General features: G+C 36.4%; 1 protein-coding gene across 1 annotated transcript in view; it reads left to right on the top strand.

Annotated features, from left to right (window-relative positions):
* LOC122735085 (retinal dehydrogenase 1) overlaps nt 1-20,069 on the top strand; it is a 48,475-nt gene that overhangs the window by 22,569 nt on the left and 5,837 nt on the right. Inside the window, exons 3-11 of the mRNA XM_043976358.1 lie at nt 405-545; nt 2,740-2,869; nt 5,357-5,418; nt 7,171-7,299; nt 7,583-7,696; nt 9,032-9,134; nt 11,845-12,029; nt 13,306-13,470; nt 18,674-18,831. Of these exons, the coding sequence (XP_043832293.1) occupies nt 405-545; nt 2,740-2,869; nt 5,357-5,418; nt 7,171-7,299; nt 7,583-7,696; nt 9,032-9,134; nt 11,845-12,029; nt 13,306-13,470; nt 18,674-18,831 (1,187 nt within the window). The remainder of the gene's footprint in view (nt 1-404; nt 546-2,739; nt 2,870-5,356; nt 5,419-7,170; nt 7,300-7,582; nt 7,697-9,031; nt 9,135-11,844; nt 12,030-13,305; nt 13,471-18,673; nt 18,832-20,069) is intronic.

The raw sequence follows: 20,069 nt of genomic DNA, 5'->3' as shown, positions 1-20,069 counted from the left end.
AGTTCAAATCCGGCCTCAGACACGTGACACTTACTAGCTGTGTGACCCTGGGCAAGTCACTTAAGCCCCATTGCCCTACAAAAAAAAAAGAAAGAAAAAAGAAGAATGGCAAAATTTTCATATTAATATAAGATCAGGTTTGTTAAAAGGTCCCTTGTAGCTCAAAATCTATAACCCTATGATTTGAAATTATGTAATCAACATTTGGAAAATATGAAAATCAGTGAAACTAGACATAATTTTTGCTCTTTTTCTATGAAACTCCCTCTAATGCTCTCTTGTCAGAGTGATGTTTCATACTTAGCCATCATATGAATTCCATCTCTCTATGTTGTTCCATAGCAAAATTATAATGAGAAATGCTTCAAGTATTCTTCTGAACTTAGTTTTCTTTGACTTTTTAGGCAGATGTGGACAAGGCAGTGAAAGCAGCAAGGCAAGCTTTTCAGCTTGGGTCCCCATGGCGGACAATGGACGCTTCACAGAGAGGACGGCTCCTGAACAAACTGGCTGATTTAATGGAAAGGGACCGTCTGCTCTTGGCAGTAAGTATGCACCAGATGAAGCAAGGGATTGGTAGAGGCCTCAATTGTTCCCTTTACTGTGATCTGGTTTTGTTTGCAATGATGATTTCATGTCCTCAAAAAAAAATTTTTCTAGATTATAAGGCATGCCTTTTGAGAATGTATTTCTCCTATTTTCTGTAAGTGTTGAAGGAAATCTTACTGGCAGGTCCTTTTATAAATATTAGTATTAATAATAAGTCAATGTTTATATGGAACCTTTAAAAGGTGGTAAAGTACTTAATCACAAAATTAGAAAGTGTCTAGAGAATATCTAGTTCAACCTTCCTTCAACTTCCCCAAGAATGTCATCTGGATTTTGCTTGCAGACTTCCAAATATTATTCCCAATGCAACCTATTCCATTCTTAAATAACTTTTATCTTCTAAGGAAAAATTCTGCCATTTCTGCCTAGTTTAACTAGAACCAAGCAGAAGAGGAAGTCAAATCCCTTTTCCAAGTTGCTTTCCTTCAAATGCAATAATAAAATGAGACAGTCTACCAAAACAAAATGCTACCTCCCTTGTCCACCAAACAGTATTGTCAACATTAAATGATGTGTAAGAATGAAAGGAAGAGGGGCAGCTAGGTGGTGCAGTGGTCAGAGCACCAGCCCTGGATTCAGGAGGACCTGAGTTCAAATCCAGACTCAGACACTTAACATTTACTGTGTGACCCTGGGCAAGTCACTTAACCCCAATTGCCTCACCAAAAAAAAAAAAAAAGAAGAAGAAGAAGAACAAAAGGAAGAGAATAAGCATTTTTAAAGCACCAACTATGTACCAGGTACTATGCTAAGTATTTTTTTTAACAAATATTATCTCATTTGATCCTCACAGCCAACCTATGAGGTAGATGCTATGATCATTCCCATTTTATAGTTGCAAAAAGTGTCAGTGACTGTTATATGACTTGCCCGTGGTCAAACAGGTAATTAATGTCTAATTAATGTCTAAGGTAAGATTTGAACTCAGGTTTGCTCAATTTCAAGCCCAGCACTCTATTGTTTTTTTTCATTGTGCCTCTAGCTACCTGAAAATTGAGCAATTGTAATAATACATATGAAAGTAGTCTTTAAAGCATTGAGTACTATATAAATGTCAGTTTTAACAACAACTCCTTGAATGAGTTGTCACAAAGAACTGTGCCCAACATTTTACATAAAATAGTCGACACCAAAATTTTGAGAACTATGAATCTTCAGAAAACAAATTATTCATTCTCTGACCATCAAGTGTTATTATGTCCAAAGCACTGAGCTTAGAAGGGCAAAGAGATACAACAATATTGTAATTAAGGCATTGCCTCTTGGGCAGCTGGGTGGCGCAGTGGATGGAGCACTGGCCCTGGAGTCAGGGGTGCCTGGGTTCGAGTCCAGCCTCAGACACTTGGCACTTGCTGGCTGTGTGACCCTAGGTGGGTCATTTGGCCCCGATTGCCTCACTAAAAAAAAAAAAAAAAAGACATTGCCTCTTCCTACATTGAGGTTACAGTCTACTGGAGTTGTGGAAGAGGAGAAGGAATATGACATATGCATTCATGTGTGCCTACATGTATGTATAAGTGTATGTGTAGCTTTCTTAATAGACCTGGTCATGTCAGTCTTCTGTTTAAAGTTTCTTAGTGCTTCTTATTACTCATTGATTATCCTTAGCCAAGGCCCCCACAGTGTGATCCCACCCAAACCCCCACCACAGCCTTGTCCAATACTGCTCTATCCTATGTATTTGCCTTTCAACCTGTCAAGATAAAAGACCATCTGATGAGTACCTTAGCCGTGTCAGATCTCTCAGAACATGAGATAAGCCCCTAAAAATACGTTTTCTAGAGTAATCACAACACAAGTATGTGATGTCCTCAGTGGGAGGAGCTCCTGAACTGCTAACTCCCACTATCCTTCAGAAGACAACTCATTTTGGAGATAGGACCTAGGGTACTGGCATAGGCACATAGAGCTTAAGTGCCACAAGCAGGGTCACTCTACTAGTAGGTATTAGAGGAAAGAGTTAAGCTCAGTTCTTCTTGACTCCAAGTCTAGCAATCTACCACTCTCCACTCTTTCATTACTTGAGATTGTTGCCTAAAAGAGTATTAGTGTAATTTTTTTTAAATCTAAAAAAAAAAATCTAGACATAAATATGAAACTCAATTTCAGGCCTGATCTTTTTTTTTTCAGACAATAGAATCAATAAATGCTGGAAAAATCTTTCCCACTGCCTATATGATGGATTTAAGTTCCTCTATAAATGTCTTACGCTATTATGCAAGTTGGGCTGATAAGGTTCAGGGTCGTACAATCCCAATGGGTAAGTAAATTTGAGAAGCACTTTTTTTAAAAAAATGTATATTAACACTTGTTGCTAGAATTATGTTTGGCATATTCTTCCTCTCTTTGCTCCCTTTTTCTAGTCTCTCCTCCTTTGCTTCAGTCTCTGACAAAAATACTCGGCATTTGGGGGCAGCTAGATGGTGCAGTGGTAAAGCACCAGTCCTGGATTCAGGAGTACCTGAGTTCAAATCCAGCCTCAGACACTTGACACTTACCAGCTGTGTGACCCTGGGCAAGTCACTTAACCCTCATTGCCCTGCAAAAAAACAAAACAAAACAAAAAAAAGATACTTGGCATTTAAAGTCCTGGACCCAACCTATCTTTCTATGTGCATGGGACATCCCTTTCCTACACTATATGTCGTAGATAATCCGATCTGTTCTGTTGCACACACATGACACTCCATACCCTTCTCCATGCCTTTGTAATGGCTATCTCCTATTCCTATATTGCATTCCCTCCTACCTTGGCCTCACAGAGTCCCTTTATTCTTCTAATATTCAGTTCAATCTTCTGTATGGAGCCTTTCCTGATCTCCCCAATTTCTAGTGCCCTCTCCCCCAAATTACTTTGTGCCTATTTTGTATATGTTTACTATTCTCTACTATATGATATTATATTTCTCAAAAAAATTTTCTATTTATTAGCTTTACATATCTTTTTGTATGCACTAGTTTTCTCTTCCACCAGAATATAAGCTCATCACAAGTAAGGATTGTTTTGTTTGTTGTATGTATATTTCAAGATCCTAGCACAATGCCTGGCACAAAATGATGCTTAGTAACTAGTTGTGGAGTGATCAGTTTATTGATAATGATAAATTTCCACTGCTAGGATTTGTTAAGATTGATTACATGCTTTTGAGAGATTCAGAAAGATTATTGTCATTAACAGGCTTGGGAATATTTTAATAAATATGAAATATATTATAAGTACATTATTGAAAAGAGTAAAATTTAACATATACATATGCATGGGTGAGACTTTTCACAACTGATATTTAATGTTATGCCTAAATTTGGGGCCTTTTTTATTTTTAATCTGCAAAGATTCATTGTGCTTAGGTATCAAGTAGTTAGCTGGCATTCTTTCCTTTCTCTGATAAAACAAGGATACAACTGTAGCCTAACTTTGTTCTATTGATTTAATCTCTCGCTGAAAGTCATTAACTCAGAGAAAGATAAAAATTAACCCAAGACCTTGAGTTTCAGTTCATAGAAGAGTGAAAGGATGCATCTTTTGTTTGGTTTTGCTTGTTTTTAATTGGGACATGCAAAAAACATAACGAAATGATAAATAGTTAGAAATCTGGAAAACAAGAACTGTCAGCAGAATTGATCTCAGCAGAGATTGAATTGAGTTGAATACAGCAGAGAACAAACATGAAATGTCATACTGGTCTAAAAGTGAAGCAGAGGCAGAGTTTGAGCGTAAAGTCGGGAGATCAACTGATAGTCTAAAACCTGCTTCTACAGAGCAAATGGAGGAAAGTTATCCTCAAGACATGCTCTACTTCTGGCATATAGGACTAACCACTCTCCAGCTTAATGAGCCTGATAGTTGAAGATTCAATGGAAATTATCTTTAAGTTTCCCCAAGGATTTAAATAACCATAGCAATGCTGAAACTACCTAAAAACTAATAAAAGAGTCCAGTCAAGGTAAACCACAGATATGAGACAGAGATTGGGCAGGTCAGAGGCAATGAAACATAGAATGGGATGACAAGAGAGTAAGGAAATAGTGCTTTGCAGACATGGGGCTTCTTTGGGGAATCAATTTTCTATTTTGATAAAATGGGAGAAGGAATAAAATGTACAAATAGATTGAATGGCTATTAAAATGAAATAAACATTTATTAAGCACCTATTCTGAATAAACTCATTATTCTGCTAGATTCTTGGGAAATACAAAAAGGAATTTTTTTTTAATGTAACAGGAAGAGCAAAATTGAATATTAAGTCAGTCAGTTGTCTTTGGAGAGGGGGAGAAGAAAAAAAGAAGAGGGAGGGAATGTTTGTGAGATTCTGTTTTATTATTTAAGTCATTTAGAACAGCCCACTCATGAAGGTTGTACCACTAGCAAGGGAAATTTAGCACAAATATTTTAGGAATCTTGAACTCCAGGATGACATTTTATCATGCTCCCTGCCTACTCACTCCCTCCACATACATGCCATTCCCTCTAATTTTCCTATTCATTTTCTAGATATCTTTGCAAATATGTTTCAGAATGTTGAGAGTCTGGATTACACCACTTTTTAGAACTTTTCCAACAGCTATCTGTGTACTTGTTCTGACGTGACTTGGGTGTATTGCTCACATGACATCAAATACCATACAGTATTATAAAATCCCCTTTTTCTACATAGAAAATAATTAACTTGTTTGTTTCTCCTGGCTATTTCAGAAGAATATTTGTCTGATATATTATGTTTTGTTTTCTATTTCTGGTTTGTTTTAGATGGAAATTTTTTCTCATATACAAGACATGAACCTGTTGGTGTTTGTGGCCAAATCATTCCTGTAAGTTGCCTCCATATAAGAAATTTTGAAAATTCTTTTATTGAGAAATGAACCAGTTTCCCTTTACTGCACAAAGGAGTGTTTAGAACTATACCAAAAGTGTAAACTGTGAAAGGTGGTATGCAATAAGTCATATTGTACTTCATTTTCCCTGTGACTAAATTGCTTTCTATATATAAGTTAGGAATCCTTGAAACCTTTTAGGTCAGTGGAGTATTTTCTAAAGTCACAATATCATTGAATCTAACTTATCTTATAATCACAAGAATTTGAACTCTTAGCAGGACAAAGGTGGATTTGTTATTTTTTGATTTGTGCCCTTTATTACATTCCTATCCAGTATGTTTCAGTTTGCATAAGCTTTCTCATTTTGGTATGAGATAAGGTGATAGGGACAGGGACTGGATCTGTGCTTTCATTGGCAAAGGGAACTCTGGTATTGAAACTCCCCCTATCAATACAGTTCAGCACCTTCACTACAATATATAGTCTTACAGAGCTGTCTAGGATACTGAAAATTAAATGACTTATCCAATGTCATACCAGTATATTAAAAACAGACATGTTCTTTGTGTAAGAGAAATCATTCAATTAAAGAACCAAACTTGGGGCAGCTAGATGGCACAGTGGATAGAGCACCGGCCCTGGAGTCAGGAGTACCTGAGTTCAAATCCGGCCTCAGACACTTAACACTTACTAGCTGTGTGACCCTGGGCAAGTCACTTAACCCCAACTGCCTCACTAAAAAAAAAAAAAAAAAAAAAAAAAAGAACCAAACTTGCCCTTCCAAATCTACCCCACACACAGTGGTTGGTTTTTCTAAAAGTTCTTTAATATATGTATGTATATGGGTATATATATATATAATGCAAATATAAATATAAAAATTATATATATATGTATAGAAATGAGTTCTCATTTACTCATTTTAAGTCTACAAGGGCATAAGTCAAATTAATACTACTATAATTATTACTATTTAATGCTTGGAAATGTTGAATGTATGGGAAAGATAGTAGCTGTTACTAAAATTAAGTTTATTGTTTTAATACTTGAGAGAACCATGATTTCAACAGTCTGGGCTCTCCCTTCTTTGATCCCAATCACAACCTCTCTGTGTAAATATTCTTCCTAAATTGTTTGCTTCAAGAAAAAAAATCTTCAGGTGACAGCCACTCCTCTGTTTAGCCTCTCCAAACACAAGTATGTTGGTCTTCTAACTATCACCTCCCCTATAATGAAAAGCACTTTAGCTGGATAGAACCTTCCAAAACTTCCACTCCATTGCTCAGAGTCACTCCATGCCACCATGAGGCACAAGGGTATGGTTTTAGCAGAAATGTGATTCAGTGACTTAACTATTCTCAGTAATACAATGATCCAAAACAGTCCCAAAGGACTAATGATGATGCATACTATCCACCTTCAAAGAAAGAACTGATATTGATTGAACACAGACTGTAGTATGCTATTTTTACTTTCATTTTTTTCTTTTATTCAAGTTTTCTTATACAAAATTACTAATATGGTAATGTTTTACATAATTACACATGTATAACCTATATCTGATTGCTTACTGCCTCAAAGAGGGGGGAGAGGAGGGAGGGAAGGAGGGATAGAATTTGGAACTCAAAACTTTGAAAATGTTAATTATTTTTTAAAATTTTAAATAAAGTCTCTTACAACTCACAAAAAAATAAATGTGATTCAGCATCAATGAGTAAAAATTGATGTACATCTATTTCTTTATAGTGGAATTTCCCTTTGCTTATGCTTACCTGGAAAATTGGACCTGCCCTTTGCTGTGGAAACACTGTGGTTGTGAAACCAGCAGAGCAAACTCCACTCACCGCTCTTCATGTAGCATCATTAATTAAAGAGGTAAGTTTGCTAAGCCACAATGTGCCCTCTAAAAATATGAAATGATGATAATAATGAGGTGATTATAAGCAAGGTGTTTTTTTTTGGTGGGGCAATGAGTGTTAAGTGACTTGCCCAGGGTCACACAACTAGTAAGTGTCCAGTGTCTGAGGCCGGATTTGAACTCAGGTCCTCCTGAATCCAGGGCCTGTGCTACCTACCTGCCCCTGAAAGGTGTTTTTCTATTCAGAGTAGTTTCAGAACCTTCTTCTTTAGGATTAATTTGTAGCTTTCACTCCTTTAGGCAGGATTCCCACCAGGAGTAGTGAATATTGTGCCTGGTTATGGACCCACAGCTGGAGCCGCCATTTCTTCTCACATGGATGTAGATAAAGTGGCCTTCACAGGGTCCACAGAGGTAAGTCAAATTAAGGTATTCCCATTGGTTAGTTTAGTTATTCTATGCCTACTCATTCTGTATAATTCCTGATCATTTTTACCATGGGAGATCTAACAAAGTACTGGAGGCCTTCCATTTATTATTTTAGTATCTCCTGGGTAATCATATACCAAATGGACTTTCTAGCTGTTGTTTCTTATTCTTGCTACCTGACCATTTTCCTTTTAGCATTATCCATGACCTCAGTTTCATCTTTCATACCTCCAAGAAATCATTGTTGGTGATGTTCTGTAGCCCACTTATAGATGCCTCATATTTTTCTGTTGTTCTTTGGACTATTTGTAATTATAATTCTTTTTGGAAATAATGATGATGAAGAGAGGAAACCATTTGAGATCGCTGAAAGTACTATGAATTTTTCCAAAAGGAATCCAGCCTGATTCAATTCTTCAAATTGTGCATGTAAGCACATGTAAGATACATGTAAGCAATTCTAGGCCTAACTTATTGCTCATCTGCAGTGATTGCTGAACTTATACATGTAGTCAGACTTATTTAATAGTCTACTCATCCAGCTGTATGACAAACTCTGGACAACATACATATTTCGTATACTTTGATTATCCAGTATTTTTCTTTGCAGGTCAATAAGGGTTAAGTGACTTGCTCAGGGTCATATAGCTAGTAAGTGTCAAGTGTCTGAGGTCAGATTTGAACTCAGGTCCTACTAAATCCAGGCCTGGTATTTTATCTACTGTGCCAGCTAGCTGCCCTTGGTTCTCCAGTATTGATGGACGTTTACTATTAAAAAAAAACTTGGACTTCATTAACACCCACTCAGTGTTTTTCCCCTGCTAGTTGAATTAAAATAGAAATGTGTTACTAATATACATTTTTACAGCATCAATTGACACTTTTTGTTTGTTTTTGTTTTGATCAATTGACATTTTAAGAACTCTATGTGTTCTTACTCAACAGCTGAGTTTGGAAAACAACTTGCTAAATATTAAGTATTGTAAATAGAAAATGTTTGAGATTGTTATACAAGAAGATAAAATGCAGTTATTTGGGTGCAAGCAAAAGCCATGCAAATGCTTCCTTCCATTTTATACCCCACTATATGTTCGTAAAAAGAAGAATGAGATAGTGAACCCAGAGAATAAAGGAGATGATCGAATCGCACAACTTTCAAATTGGAAAAGATTTTGGAAAGCAGTTAGTCCAGTTTACCATCTGAGTAAATACAAAAGAACAAACAATTTAAATAAGGAAACATCATGAAATATCCATGACTTAGAAATTCAAGAGTTATGAATGGAAACCAACCAACTTCATCTTTATGTTCTCTTCCAGGTTGGCAAGCTAATTAAGGAGGCTGCAGGAAAGAGCAACCTAAAGAGGGTTTCACTGGAGCTAGGGGGAAAGAGCCCTTGCATTGTATTTGCTGATGCTGACAGTTAGTATAATTAATATATTTATGTTTGTTTTACTTTTACTATATTTCAGAGCAATCTTTGACCAATCTTCTACAATGAGATAAATTCTTTCTAGCTAGGGGATTCGTCTTTTCAACTCAATAAACATTTCCCCTCCTTAGCCTCTCCTGTATTTAGTGTTTATACAAAACACTTGCTTAGTTGTTGGAAATACAAAAGACAAAAACCAAAACATGTCCTCCCTTCAAGGGGCTTACATTCTACATGAGTTTCTATAAAAATAAAACACACACACAAAAACCCACATTTTTTATTTGTGGAAGATAACTGAATAAAACTAAAACTCAATGAGTTATGCTTCACTTGTCTTGTAGAACAGGACTTCTTAAACTTTTTTCAGTGGCAACCCTTTTTCACCCAAGAAATTTTTACATGACGCCCGATATATAGGTATATAAAAAAGGTATACAAATAAGACATTTACTGCCAAATTTTTCACAACCCCCACACTCAGTTACACAACCCCACATGGGGTTATGAACCATAGTTTAAGAAATTTTGTTATAGACCTTATAAAAGCAGCAGGAAAATTTAAGTGCAACTATGAAGGACTCATGGCCCTTTGACTCATGGTACTGTATCATCTGCTTCCTGATATTTTTACCTGTATCACTTTTTAGATGACACTGCCCCTATTGAATTCTCTGTTCCATCCTGAGAGATGCTCACTTTTTATAAGTCTTTTTCCCCAATATTGTTCAGAAGAACTTTAAGAAGAAGATAAAATTCCATCAATTAAAGAAAAGTGAGTATTTAGGCTGTTAAAATGATGGTGATGATGACTATGACAACAACATCAACCATTAACTCTTTAAGTTTTGGAAAGTAAATTACAAATATTATCTCATTTGATTGTCATAACAACCCTGGGAGGTAGGTGCTACTATTATCTCCATTTTACCCCTAAGGAAACTGTGTTTAAGTGGTATACACAGGGTCATACAGCCAGTAAATGTCAGAAGCTAGATTTGAACTAAGGTTTTCTTGACTTTAAGCTTAGTGCCCTTTCCACTTTGCCGTTTATTGTCCTTTCAGTTAGAAAATAAGTGAATCTTGGCAGAATGTGTAACTCCAAAGCTAAGCTTCCAGGAAATTAGTCTATTTAAAGACTATATTGTTTTCTAGTACAGAATTAATGATAAAAAATACAACTTTTTAATGGACATGCAACTATCTCAACAATTCACGAGCAGGTGTTTGTTTTTAAAATATGTACCCACTTTTTAAAATATTTTCTTTTCCTCCAATTACATGTAAAATAATTTTAACATTCTTTTAAATTTTTTTTTGAGTTTTAAATTCTTTCACATCCTTCTCTCCCTTCTCCCTGAGACAGCAAGTATTCTGATATAGGTTATACCTCTGCAATCATATAAAACATATTTCCATATTAGTCATTTTGTTAAAGAAAACTCTAACCAAAAAGATAGAAAGAGAAAGAAGGAGGGAAGGAAAGAAGAAAGGGGGGGAGGAAGGAAGGGAGGGAGAGGGGGAGAGAGGGAGAAAGGGAGAGAGGGAGAAAGGAAGGAAGGAAAGAAGGAAGGAAAGAAAGAAAGAAAGAAAGAAAGAAAGAAAGAAAGAAAGAAAGAAAGAAAGAAAGAAAGAAAGAAAGAAAGAAAGAAAGGAAGGAAGGAAGGAAGGAAGGAAGGAAGGAAGGAAGGAAGGAAGGAAGGAAGGAAGGAAGGAAGGAAGGAAGGAAGAAGGAAGGAAGGAAGGAAGGAAGGAAGGAAGGAAGGAAGGAAGGAAGGAAGGAAGGAAGGAAGGAAGGAAGGAAGGAAGGAAGGAAGGAAGGAAGGAAGGAAGGAAAAGAAAGAAAGATGAAGAAAGAAAGGAAAGAAAAAATATGCTTTTGTCTGTATTAACTCTACCAGTTCTTTCTTTGGAGTTGTCTCCGATCATCGTATTGATGAGAATAGCTAAGTCATTCACAGTTGGTCATCTCGTAATATTGCTATTACTGTGTACAATGTTTTCCTAGTTCTGCTCACTTCACTTTATGCCAGTTCATGTAAGTCCAGGTTTTTTTAAAAACAGACTGGTCATCATTTCTTAAAGCACAATTATGTTCCATTACAATCACATACCACAACTTTTTCAGCCATTCCCCAATTGATGGATATCCCTTCAATTTCCAATTCTTAGCCAGCACAAAAAGAGCTGGTATAAGTATCCTTATACAAATAGGTCCTTCCCCTCACTTTTTTCATCTCTTTGAGATACAGACCTAGTAGTAGTTTTTCTGGGTCAAAGGGTATGCATAGTTAAATAGCCCATTGGCATAATGTGGACACACTTTTTGAAGCATTGTGAAAGTTTCTTTCTGGGGATCAAGATCAAAAGATTGCAAGTGAAAAAGAAAACTTTAGATTCTACTCCAGTTGTCCCTTTTCCTGCTGCCAGAGAGCAATTACTTGAGTCTTTTAGAAGTGATATTTTGATGCTATTGAGCACTGGAGACTTGTAGAGTTATTTCAGGTTTTCCCCCACTATATAGTTTTAATGCACTCTCTGAAACAAATATTCAGTAACAATGAGGTCCAAAGGAGACATAGACTATGTACTGTTTATTTTAAGGGTTAAAAGACACTTCTTTTTCTCTTGGCAAAAAAAAAAAATTATCTTTTGGGGATGTGTTCTTTTTGACTGACCTGAGTAATGTTTCCTTTACAGTGGATAATGCTGTGGAATTCGCGCACCAAGGTGTTTTCTTCCATCAGGGTCAATGCTGCACCGCTGCATCAAGGCTTTTTGTGGAAGAATCTATCTACAATGAGTTTGTTAAGAGGAGTGTAGAGCGTGCCAAGAAGTATACACTAGGGAATCCTCTGAACCCAGGAGTACAGCAAGGCCCTCAGGTTGGTAAATAAAGGAATGCACATAATAGAAAAAATGGAGTTTATCTATATTTGCTTTCTCTGTGTCTAGAATTAAATGAGAAAGATGCTTGCTGGCTGTGCTTGTTTTCCTGGGCAAGACTGGAACAGATTCAAAAGATGTGCACAGTTAAGATTTCCCAATTTGGGCCAAGAAACAAAATTTCTTCCCATGTTGTTTAAGCCTAATGACTGAACTAATCAAGGGAACTAATTTGGAATTAAGACTCTGAGAAAGTTTTAATTTAAAAAAAAGAGGGACAGCTAGGTGGCACAGTGGATAGAGCACTGGCCTTAGATTCAGCAGGACCTGAGTTCAAATGCGACCTCAGAAACTTAACACTTACTAGCTGTGTGACCCTGGGCAAACCAGGGGAAAGTAGAAAGTAGTTTATAAGGAAGGAAAAGGTGATGGAGAAAGTTAAGAATGTCTTAGACCTGAATTCGGGGAAGCAGCTTAGTAAAGGGACAATATGATTTTTAAAAATTGAACTATAAGTCCTCACTGTGATCTCTCCACTTCTATGTCTCCCATCCCCAGTAAAAATGTTTATGAAAAAGTTTTATTTTTCAATACCCATGTTTCTCAAAGGAACTAGCATGACTCTGGTTTCATAAGCTTTATTGATTTCAGGGGAGAATGCGAACTTGCTGTAAACAAACATCCTTCTTAATTGTAGACCCAGTTCTAGATAACTCTAGAACTTTTTTCTTTTTTTTTCTTTTACGAAATAAAAGTAAACCAAGATTAATTGGAGGTTTTTCCTTAATTTTTAAAGCATACTAAAATTGATTTTGGTGGAATTATAATTGGATAAAATTACTTTGTTTCTCCAAAGCTATTAGTTCAAGATGGTTTAGAATTTCTTACATTTATATGAACACATTCTTAGAGTAATTGAATAACAGCCATGTAAAATTTTTTAAAGAGGGGGTTTCTTTTTCTCTTTATTTTAGGCTCATGTCAAAGATTCATTTAAATTAACTAGCCATAAGATTCTTCAACACAAACATTTTTCAAAATAAAATTAATCATAACTTACATTGATGTAATATTTTAAGGTTTACAAATATAGAGTTAAAAAAACAAACAATTAACTTTCAGGCTAGGGAAGTTGTTTAGATATGGCATTTGTAATATTTAATAATATTCTGTTGTTTTTAAATCACAAGTTCAAAAACTCACTGTTATGCTAACTTTTGTTTTTCTTTCCTTTCTATTATCCCTCCCTCTCCTACCCCTCATATTTTCATGTAGATTGATAAAGAGCAGTACACCAAAATACTTGATCTCATTGAGAGTGGGAAGAAAGAAGGAGCCAAATTGGAATGTGGAGGAGGACCATGGGGAGGGAAAGGTTACTTTGTCCAGCCCACAGTTTTCTCCAATGTTACTGATGAGATGCGCATCGCCAAAGAAGAGGTAAATGACTTGGCTATATTCTGTTCCTTCAGTTATTTTCTTTTTTGTCTACACACTTGCACACAAAGTGTCCATTTTCAAGACAAAACTAGTTGAAAAACTTTCCCAGTGGAATTGTATCTTATTCCCAGCAGAATCTTATTTATTGATAGAATTATAGCTGTTGCCATCTAGGCTAAGGGACATTAAGTAGTGAATTGGATTTAAGTGAGGGAGGGCTGTGCAACCTCACTCTCTCCTCCAGGGCCATCTGGGTCTAATGGCAAGATATATATCAGGATAACTGGAGATGGCCCCAGATGTATAAGGCAATTAAGGTTAAGTGACTTGCCCAGGGTCACACAGCTAATAAGTGTCTGTGGTGAGATTTGAACTCAGGTCCTCCCAAGTTCAGGGCCAGTGCTCTATCCACTGTGCCACCAGCTACCCCTCTGATTGATTAGCAATTAATGAAAGAAAATGAATATTGCAATGAGAGGTAAACCTATTCTAATGAGGGCCTGGGGAGTGTAATTTTGACATGTCATTTACTTCCAAATTGCCCAGCCTTGCACAATCTAATCAAAAAAATTTTCCCTACCCATACCTAGGTGGGTTTCTCTGCCTTAGATTAAATTCCTTATAAGGTTGGGTGGGCTCTGAACAAAATAGATAAGAAGGTTAATTAAATCTCATTATCAGCAATGTTTTTCAGAGACTGTCTTGAAATAAGGACTTTAGAAAAAAAGGAGGGAACTCTGGATCTCCGAAAATCATTGGTTATTAATAATTATTTCTCTCAGAACACACTAGTTGCACCTTCTTCACAAAATAAAACAGGATCCTCGGAATTACTCCTTAGTTTTCTCCTTTTCTTAGGCCAAATAGATCCTATTTACTTCTTCCATTAGCCACAGACCTATTTTCTTTTTCATTCCTTTAATTATTCAATCAAACTCTTAGGATCATAAACTCAAAGACTTAAAGTTTGAAGGGACCCTGGAAGACCTTCACACCCTGTTATTTTCCACATGAAAAAACCTGAGGCCTTGAGATAATAAATGACTTGCCCTATATCACACAAACAGCCAGCATTAGGTCCAAGAAGTGAACCCATATCCTTTGACTCCAAAGGCAATGAATGCTATTTCCATTGAACTACTCTGAACCCTCTCCAGTTTGTAAATATCTTTATATAGTCAGAGACAAAAAATAAAATAAAAAGCCACCATATTTGAAGACAAGAATCTCAATAAAAGATAATGTACTAGAAGTACTGCTCCTCAGGCCTAAAAGAGTAGCTAATAGTAATGTCTTTCAGGATCACAATAGGGGTTATTCTGGCTCTTGAAAACCAAATACCAAATGTTCATCTTGAACATTTACACCTTAAAAAAAAAGAAAACAAAAAGAAAACTTACAAATTATGGTTTGATTTGTTGTTTTTTTGGCTGACCAAACTTAAGAAAGTGATGAAGGAAATGTTAATAATGAAAACCAAAACTAATACTGAATCACTATTTTTAGAAAACCATTTGTGAACATTTCCCAGTATACCCTGTGTCCTGTCCTCATAAAACACATTTAACTTTTCAGAGAGTACTTGAATCTCTGATCTCATTTTATCTTTACTCACACACACATCATGACATTACAGATAGGTGTTTAGACTCCCAGTCAAAAAGACCTAGTTTTTAAATCTTGCTTCTTAAACTTACTAGCTATGTGGAGATGTCATTTAATCTGATTCAGCCAACTCCTTAGGACTAAGTCATAACCTGACAACACTCTGATTTTGTTGGAGGGAATTCCCAATACTGGTAAAGTCACAGAGCCTTTATATATTTCTGTTACCTCACTCACTGGTGCAATTGCCCTTTTGACAGGTAAGATAACTGATGCTTAGTGATGGCAAAGTGACTTGTCCAAGGTATCACAGCTAATTTATGGAAGTATAGGAACAGAATTCCAGTCCTCCTTACTTTTACCAGCAAATTCTCTGTATTATTCCATTGATAATGTTCTTTTTTTTTTCTCTTTATAACACTCAATCTACATTGCAGCTGTATTCAATTCTAAGGACCTATGGCCATGTATATGCATTCATTTCTTTTTCAGAAAGGAACAACTTTACTTTGAGAAAATAATTTATCTGCCTTTATTTAAGGAATTCTTAGGCACCTATTGATTATTAGTCCAGTCTTTTCCTAATGCCTCTTGGCCAGACCTGAATTTAAATGTTAGGTGTGTAGCAGAAGATTAATACTTAAGAACATGTGATATTTACAAAGTGCCAGACATTGTGGTGAATCCTGAGGATAGAAATACAAACAAGCAATACTGTCATTCCCCTCAAGAAACTTATATTCTAATGAGAAAGGACAACATATTAAGGGGTGTTAAAAGTGTGTTTGTGTGGGGAGTGCAATACTTATTTGAGACCATGGGAAGGAGAAGCAAGAAATTACATGGAGGCCTGGGCTTCAGTAAGATCCCTCAAAATCTCACCTCTCAGAATCAGGGTAGCCAAGAATTGAGTCCAACTTTCCAATTGAGTAGAGATTATCATAAAATGTGGTCATAGTAAGGAGACAGCTGGGAAATGTCATGGAGACCTAAGCCCTAGCAAGACTTCATCTCTCAAAGATTTGGCACCCAGGATTGGAGTCCATATTTTCAGTAGGGTGAATATGTTGAAAAAAGCCACAGTGAAATGACACTTTAGAGCCATGGAGATGAGGCTAGAGCAAGGAAATCTGCAACAGAGAAACATCTTCAAAATCACTGTGACTCTGGGGGCAGCTAGGTGGTGCAGTGGATAAAGCGCTGGCCCTGGATTCAGGAGTACCTGAGTGCAAATCTGGCCTCAGACAATTGACACTTACTAGCTGTGTAACCCTGGGCAAGTCACTTAACCCTTATTGCCCTGTCCAAAAAACCAAACAAAAAAAAAATCACTATGACTCTTTCTTGCCTGAGACCAATTCTCACACACCTTTGCCATAGTCAAATTTTACAATTACCAAGAATCAAGGTATTCATACAACAAACTCTTCTTGGCCATAGTGGATTTAGGTGAGAATGCCCAATATACAAGCTAACCATTTGCTGGGACATCCAGGCATAAGTTACTTCAGATGGTTTTTGGTGACATGGGGATGGGGCTCAGAGCAGGTAGGCAGTATGTAGCACAAATAGTCTTTTGCCCAGTTTTAGCTCAGGGAAGAAGAGGGAATCAAGCTCATGCTATCCATTCCTTTTCATAATAAACTGAAAGAAGTGAATGGAAAAAATATACTCAATGCTGGGCAAATTATAGGTTACAGTAAACAAGTGCCAACACAAATTAATGGCATTACAAGCTGGTCCATTCTTTGATGTTCACAAATATTTAAATACCTTACCTATCTCAATCCATTTCTTTCTCAATGATATATTCTAATTGCTTGGCTTCAACAAGACAGAAAGAGGGAAAGAGCCAAGATACTGTTTCAGAATTGTTATAGGATTCCTGGAAGGTAAGTATCAAGAAATATCCTCAAACCTGAAGTTGACTACAAATGCTTAAATATTTATTCTGTTCATTGCTATAACAAATCACTTTTTGCTCCTTAAGAGGCACCCAGAGTGATTTCTGCAGACATTTGGAAATACTAAAGCATTTTTGAAGCATTAACATTTATTGATTACATTTGCTCCTATAACTTAGTGTGTGATATCTGCATTAAAAAAAAAAAACTCTATTTAAGTACATGTTTTTTTCAAACCCCTCCCCCAGCTCTAAAACCACAAGTATGGAATGGAGGAATAGCCAGGCTAGGGTAGAATCATAATATTCATAAGATTTAGGGCTAGAAACTACCTTAGAAATTATCTAGTCACACCATCTAATTTCAGGATAAAGAAAATGGAGGTCCAGGGTCCTTTTGTTCATAAGCAAAAGATAGGATTCTTTTTATTGGATCATGTGTCCATTCAGAGACCGTAGGAGATGAAGGAGTGTAGCTGAGTTTTTGTTTGTTTTGGTTTTGATTTTGGTTTTTTGGTGAGACAATTGGGGTTAAGTGACTTGCCCAGGGTCACACAGCTAGTAAGTGTCAAGTGTCTGAGGCTGGATTTGAACTCAGGTCCTCCTGAATCCAGGGCCAGTGCTCTATCCACTGCACCACCTAGCTGCCCCTGTAGCTGAGTTTTGAACAATCAAGTCACTCGTTAGTTTTATCTAAATCCTTTCCTCCATCCTAGATTCAAAACTAGTCAAGTGACTCCTGGCTATGAATCTAGGATGTATAGGCTAGTGCCCAGATCATAAAATATGCTCAGTCTGACAGAATACTTATAGCTAAAATAGTTCACACCCTGATGAATACCTTCTTCCAGAAGATGGGGTGTTGGCTTCTCTGCTTTATTCACTTTGTAAGGAGTCCCAAAGTCCTAGCGCAGTTTTAAGCTTTGATAGTGGCTTAAGACTACACCAAGACTTTGGGGATATTTATGCAATTTTCATCAAAAATTGAAAGTAGGAATGAGCAGTTTAAAAAATTCTCACCTGAAATTTGACTTCTGATACAAATGCAGTAAAATGTAAGTATAGCATCATAGATTTAAAGCTGGAAGAGGCATTGGATGCTATCTATTCTCACCCCCATCATTTTACAAATAAGTAAACTGAGACTGAAAAGGGCAATGTGATCTGCACAACATCAAACAGGTAGTTAAGTAGCAGAGCTAATGTGAGAACCCAGGTCCTCTGATTCTGATTCTGACATCCTCTCCACTGTACCACAGTGCCTCCTGACCTGTTTTCTATTAGACATTCATTCAACAAGAATTTATCAAATGCCTGCTATGCACAAGGTACTTTGCTAGTCACTTGGGAATACAGAGACAAATCTAAAACTGGTCTCTGATCTTGAGGTGCTTATAGTATGCCTGATAAAAAATGCTTTCCATAGATATAATTCTAACACATGACTATGGGGACCTATTTACTCCAAAGTGATTTCATATGTCATTTTAGGAAAACATCCATTCATAAAAACATCATCAAGCTTCAAAACAGAGCCCAAACTAAATGAACAAACAAAAACAACCTGTCCACACAACCACAAAAAAGCAGTCAATTTGATTTGATTCATATTTGTGTGCTTTCCCCCTCTCACCTTTTTTTCCTCTCTCTCATTGCCTCCACTTTTCCCCCTCTCTCCTTCTTTCTATGGAGCAGATTTTTGGACCAGTGCAACAAATCATGAAGTTTAAAACTATTGATGAGGTGATCAAGAGGGCCAACAACACCTACTATGGCTTAGCAGCAGGCATTTTTACCAAAGACCTTGATAAAGTCTTAACAATTTCCTCTGCCCTTCAAGCTGGAACAGTCTGGTGAGTCAAACCTTATCCGTGTGGCAATTAGAAGATTCTATCACATCTCAAATCATATTAAGAGAAAATTACTTGGACATTTGAAAAACAGCATATGATAATTATAAAGTGCTTAGCACAATATCTGACACATAAGAAGTATTATATGAATGCTAGGTGGTGGTGGTAGTGGTGGCAGTGGTAGTGGTAGTGGTTGTGGTGGTAGTGGTGGTGGTAGTAGTAGTAGTAGTTGTTGTAGTAGTAGTAAACAACTACAATGTGTCTTATTTTTCATGCATCTGTTTTAATATATTATTCCTTCTGATGTTATTGTTATTTATTTTGCCTTATTGTTAGGTAAATGGTTTTATTTAAAACTCAAAAGTGTCATCATTAGGAGTAGCTGGTTTGGTTTAAATAGAAATGCATCATTGGGGGCTCAAGAGCTAACATGGTGAGTGTAGAAAGTGTTTATCTCCCAAAGCATGATTAACCCTAGGACCTCAAGAGAGTTTTAATATAATCACATTGTAAATAGTCCATTTCAATGACAATCTAGACCATTCACTGAGAAAACAAGTTGAAGTGAGTGAAATAGTCCACAGAGTAATTGTCAACATATCCATATGAGAGGTGTGATATATTAAGTATGGGTTACTACCCCCTTTACTTATTATACTAATAACATCAGTTAATATTATTTAAGTATTCACAACATAGCTTATAAATAGTACAAGACTCTTGTGATGCAATCCTTTAAAATGTAATCACACAGGATGTGAAATGAGTGGATGGGCATGTTCTCCTCAAATAAAGGGAGTACCCACTTTGATGAGATAGCAATGCCATTGAATTATTGAAGTAAATATAGAAATTGTTCTATAGTTAATAGCTAAATAGTTAAATGTTTTCACCTTTGTAGTTCATCTAAACTTAGAAGATTTTTCATTAATTACCTACTATGAACCTTGTAGAGAGGGAGTTTGTCCTAGTAGATAAAGAGACGGCCTCAGAATCTTGAAGACCTTGTTATACTGGCCATAGCTCTGGACAAGTCATTTAATTACTTAGTGTCATGGGGCAAATTAAGACTATATGTTGCAGAGCAGATGTAGATTTGCTTTGGTAGAGACATTTTTTTTCACTGTGAATCCTGTATGCCAATGAAATTATAGGTGTGATCCAAAAATCAAAAGAGATAATATTTGTAAAACACTTAGCACATGATATCTGATACATAGTAAACCTTTAACAAATGC

Source organism: Dromiciops gliroides, chromosome 1, assembly GCF_019393635.1.
Source record: "Dromiciops gliroides isolate mDroGli1 chromosome 1, mDroGli1.pri, whole genome shotgun sequence".
Lineage (NCBI taxonomy): Eukaryota > Metazoa > Chordata > Mammalia > Microbiotheria > Microbiotheriidae > Dromiciops > Dromiciops gliroides.
The sequence above is the reverse complement of the archived record's forward strand: the minus strand, read 5'-3'. Positions and strand labels throughout refer to the sequence as shown.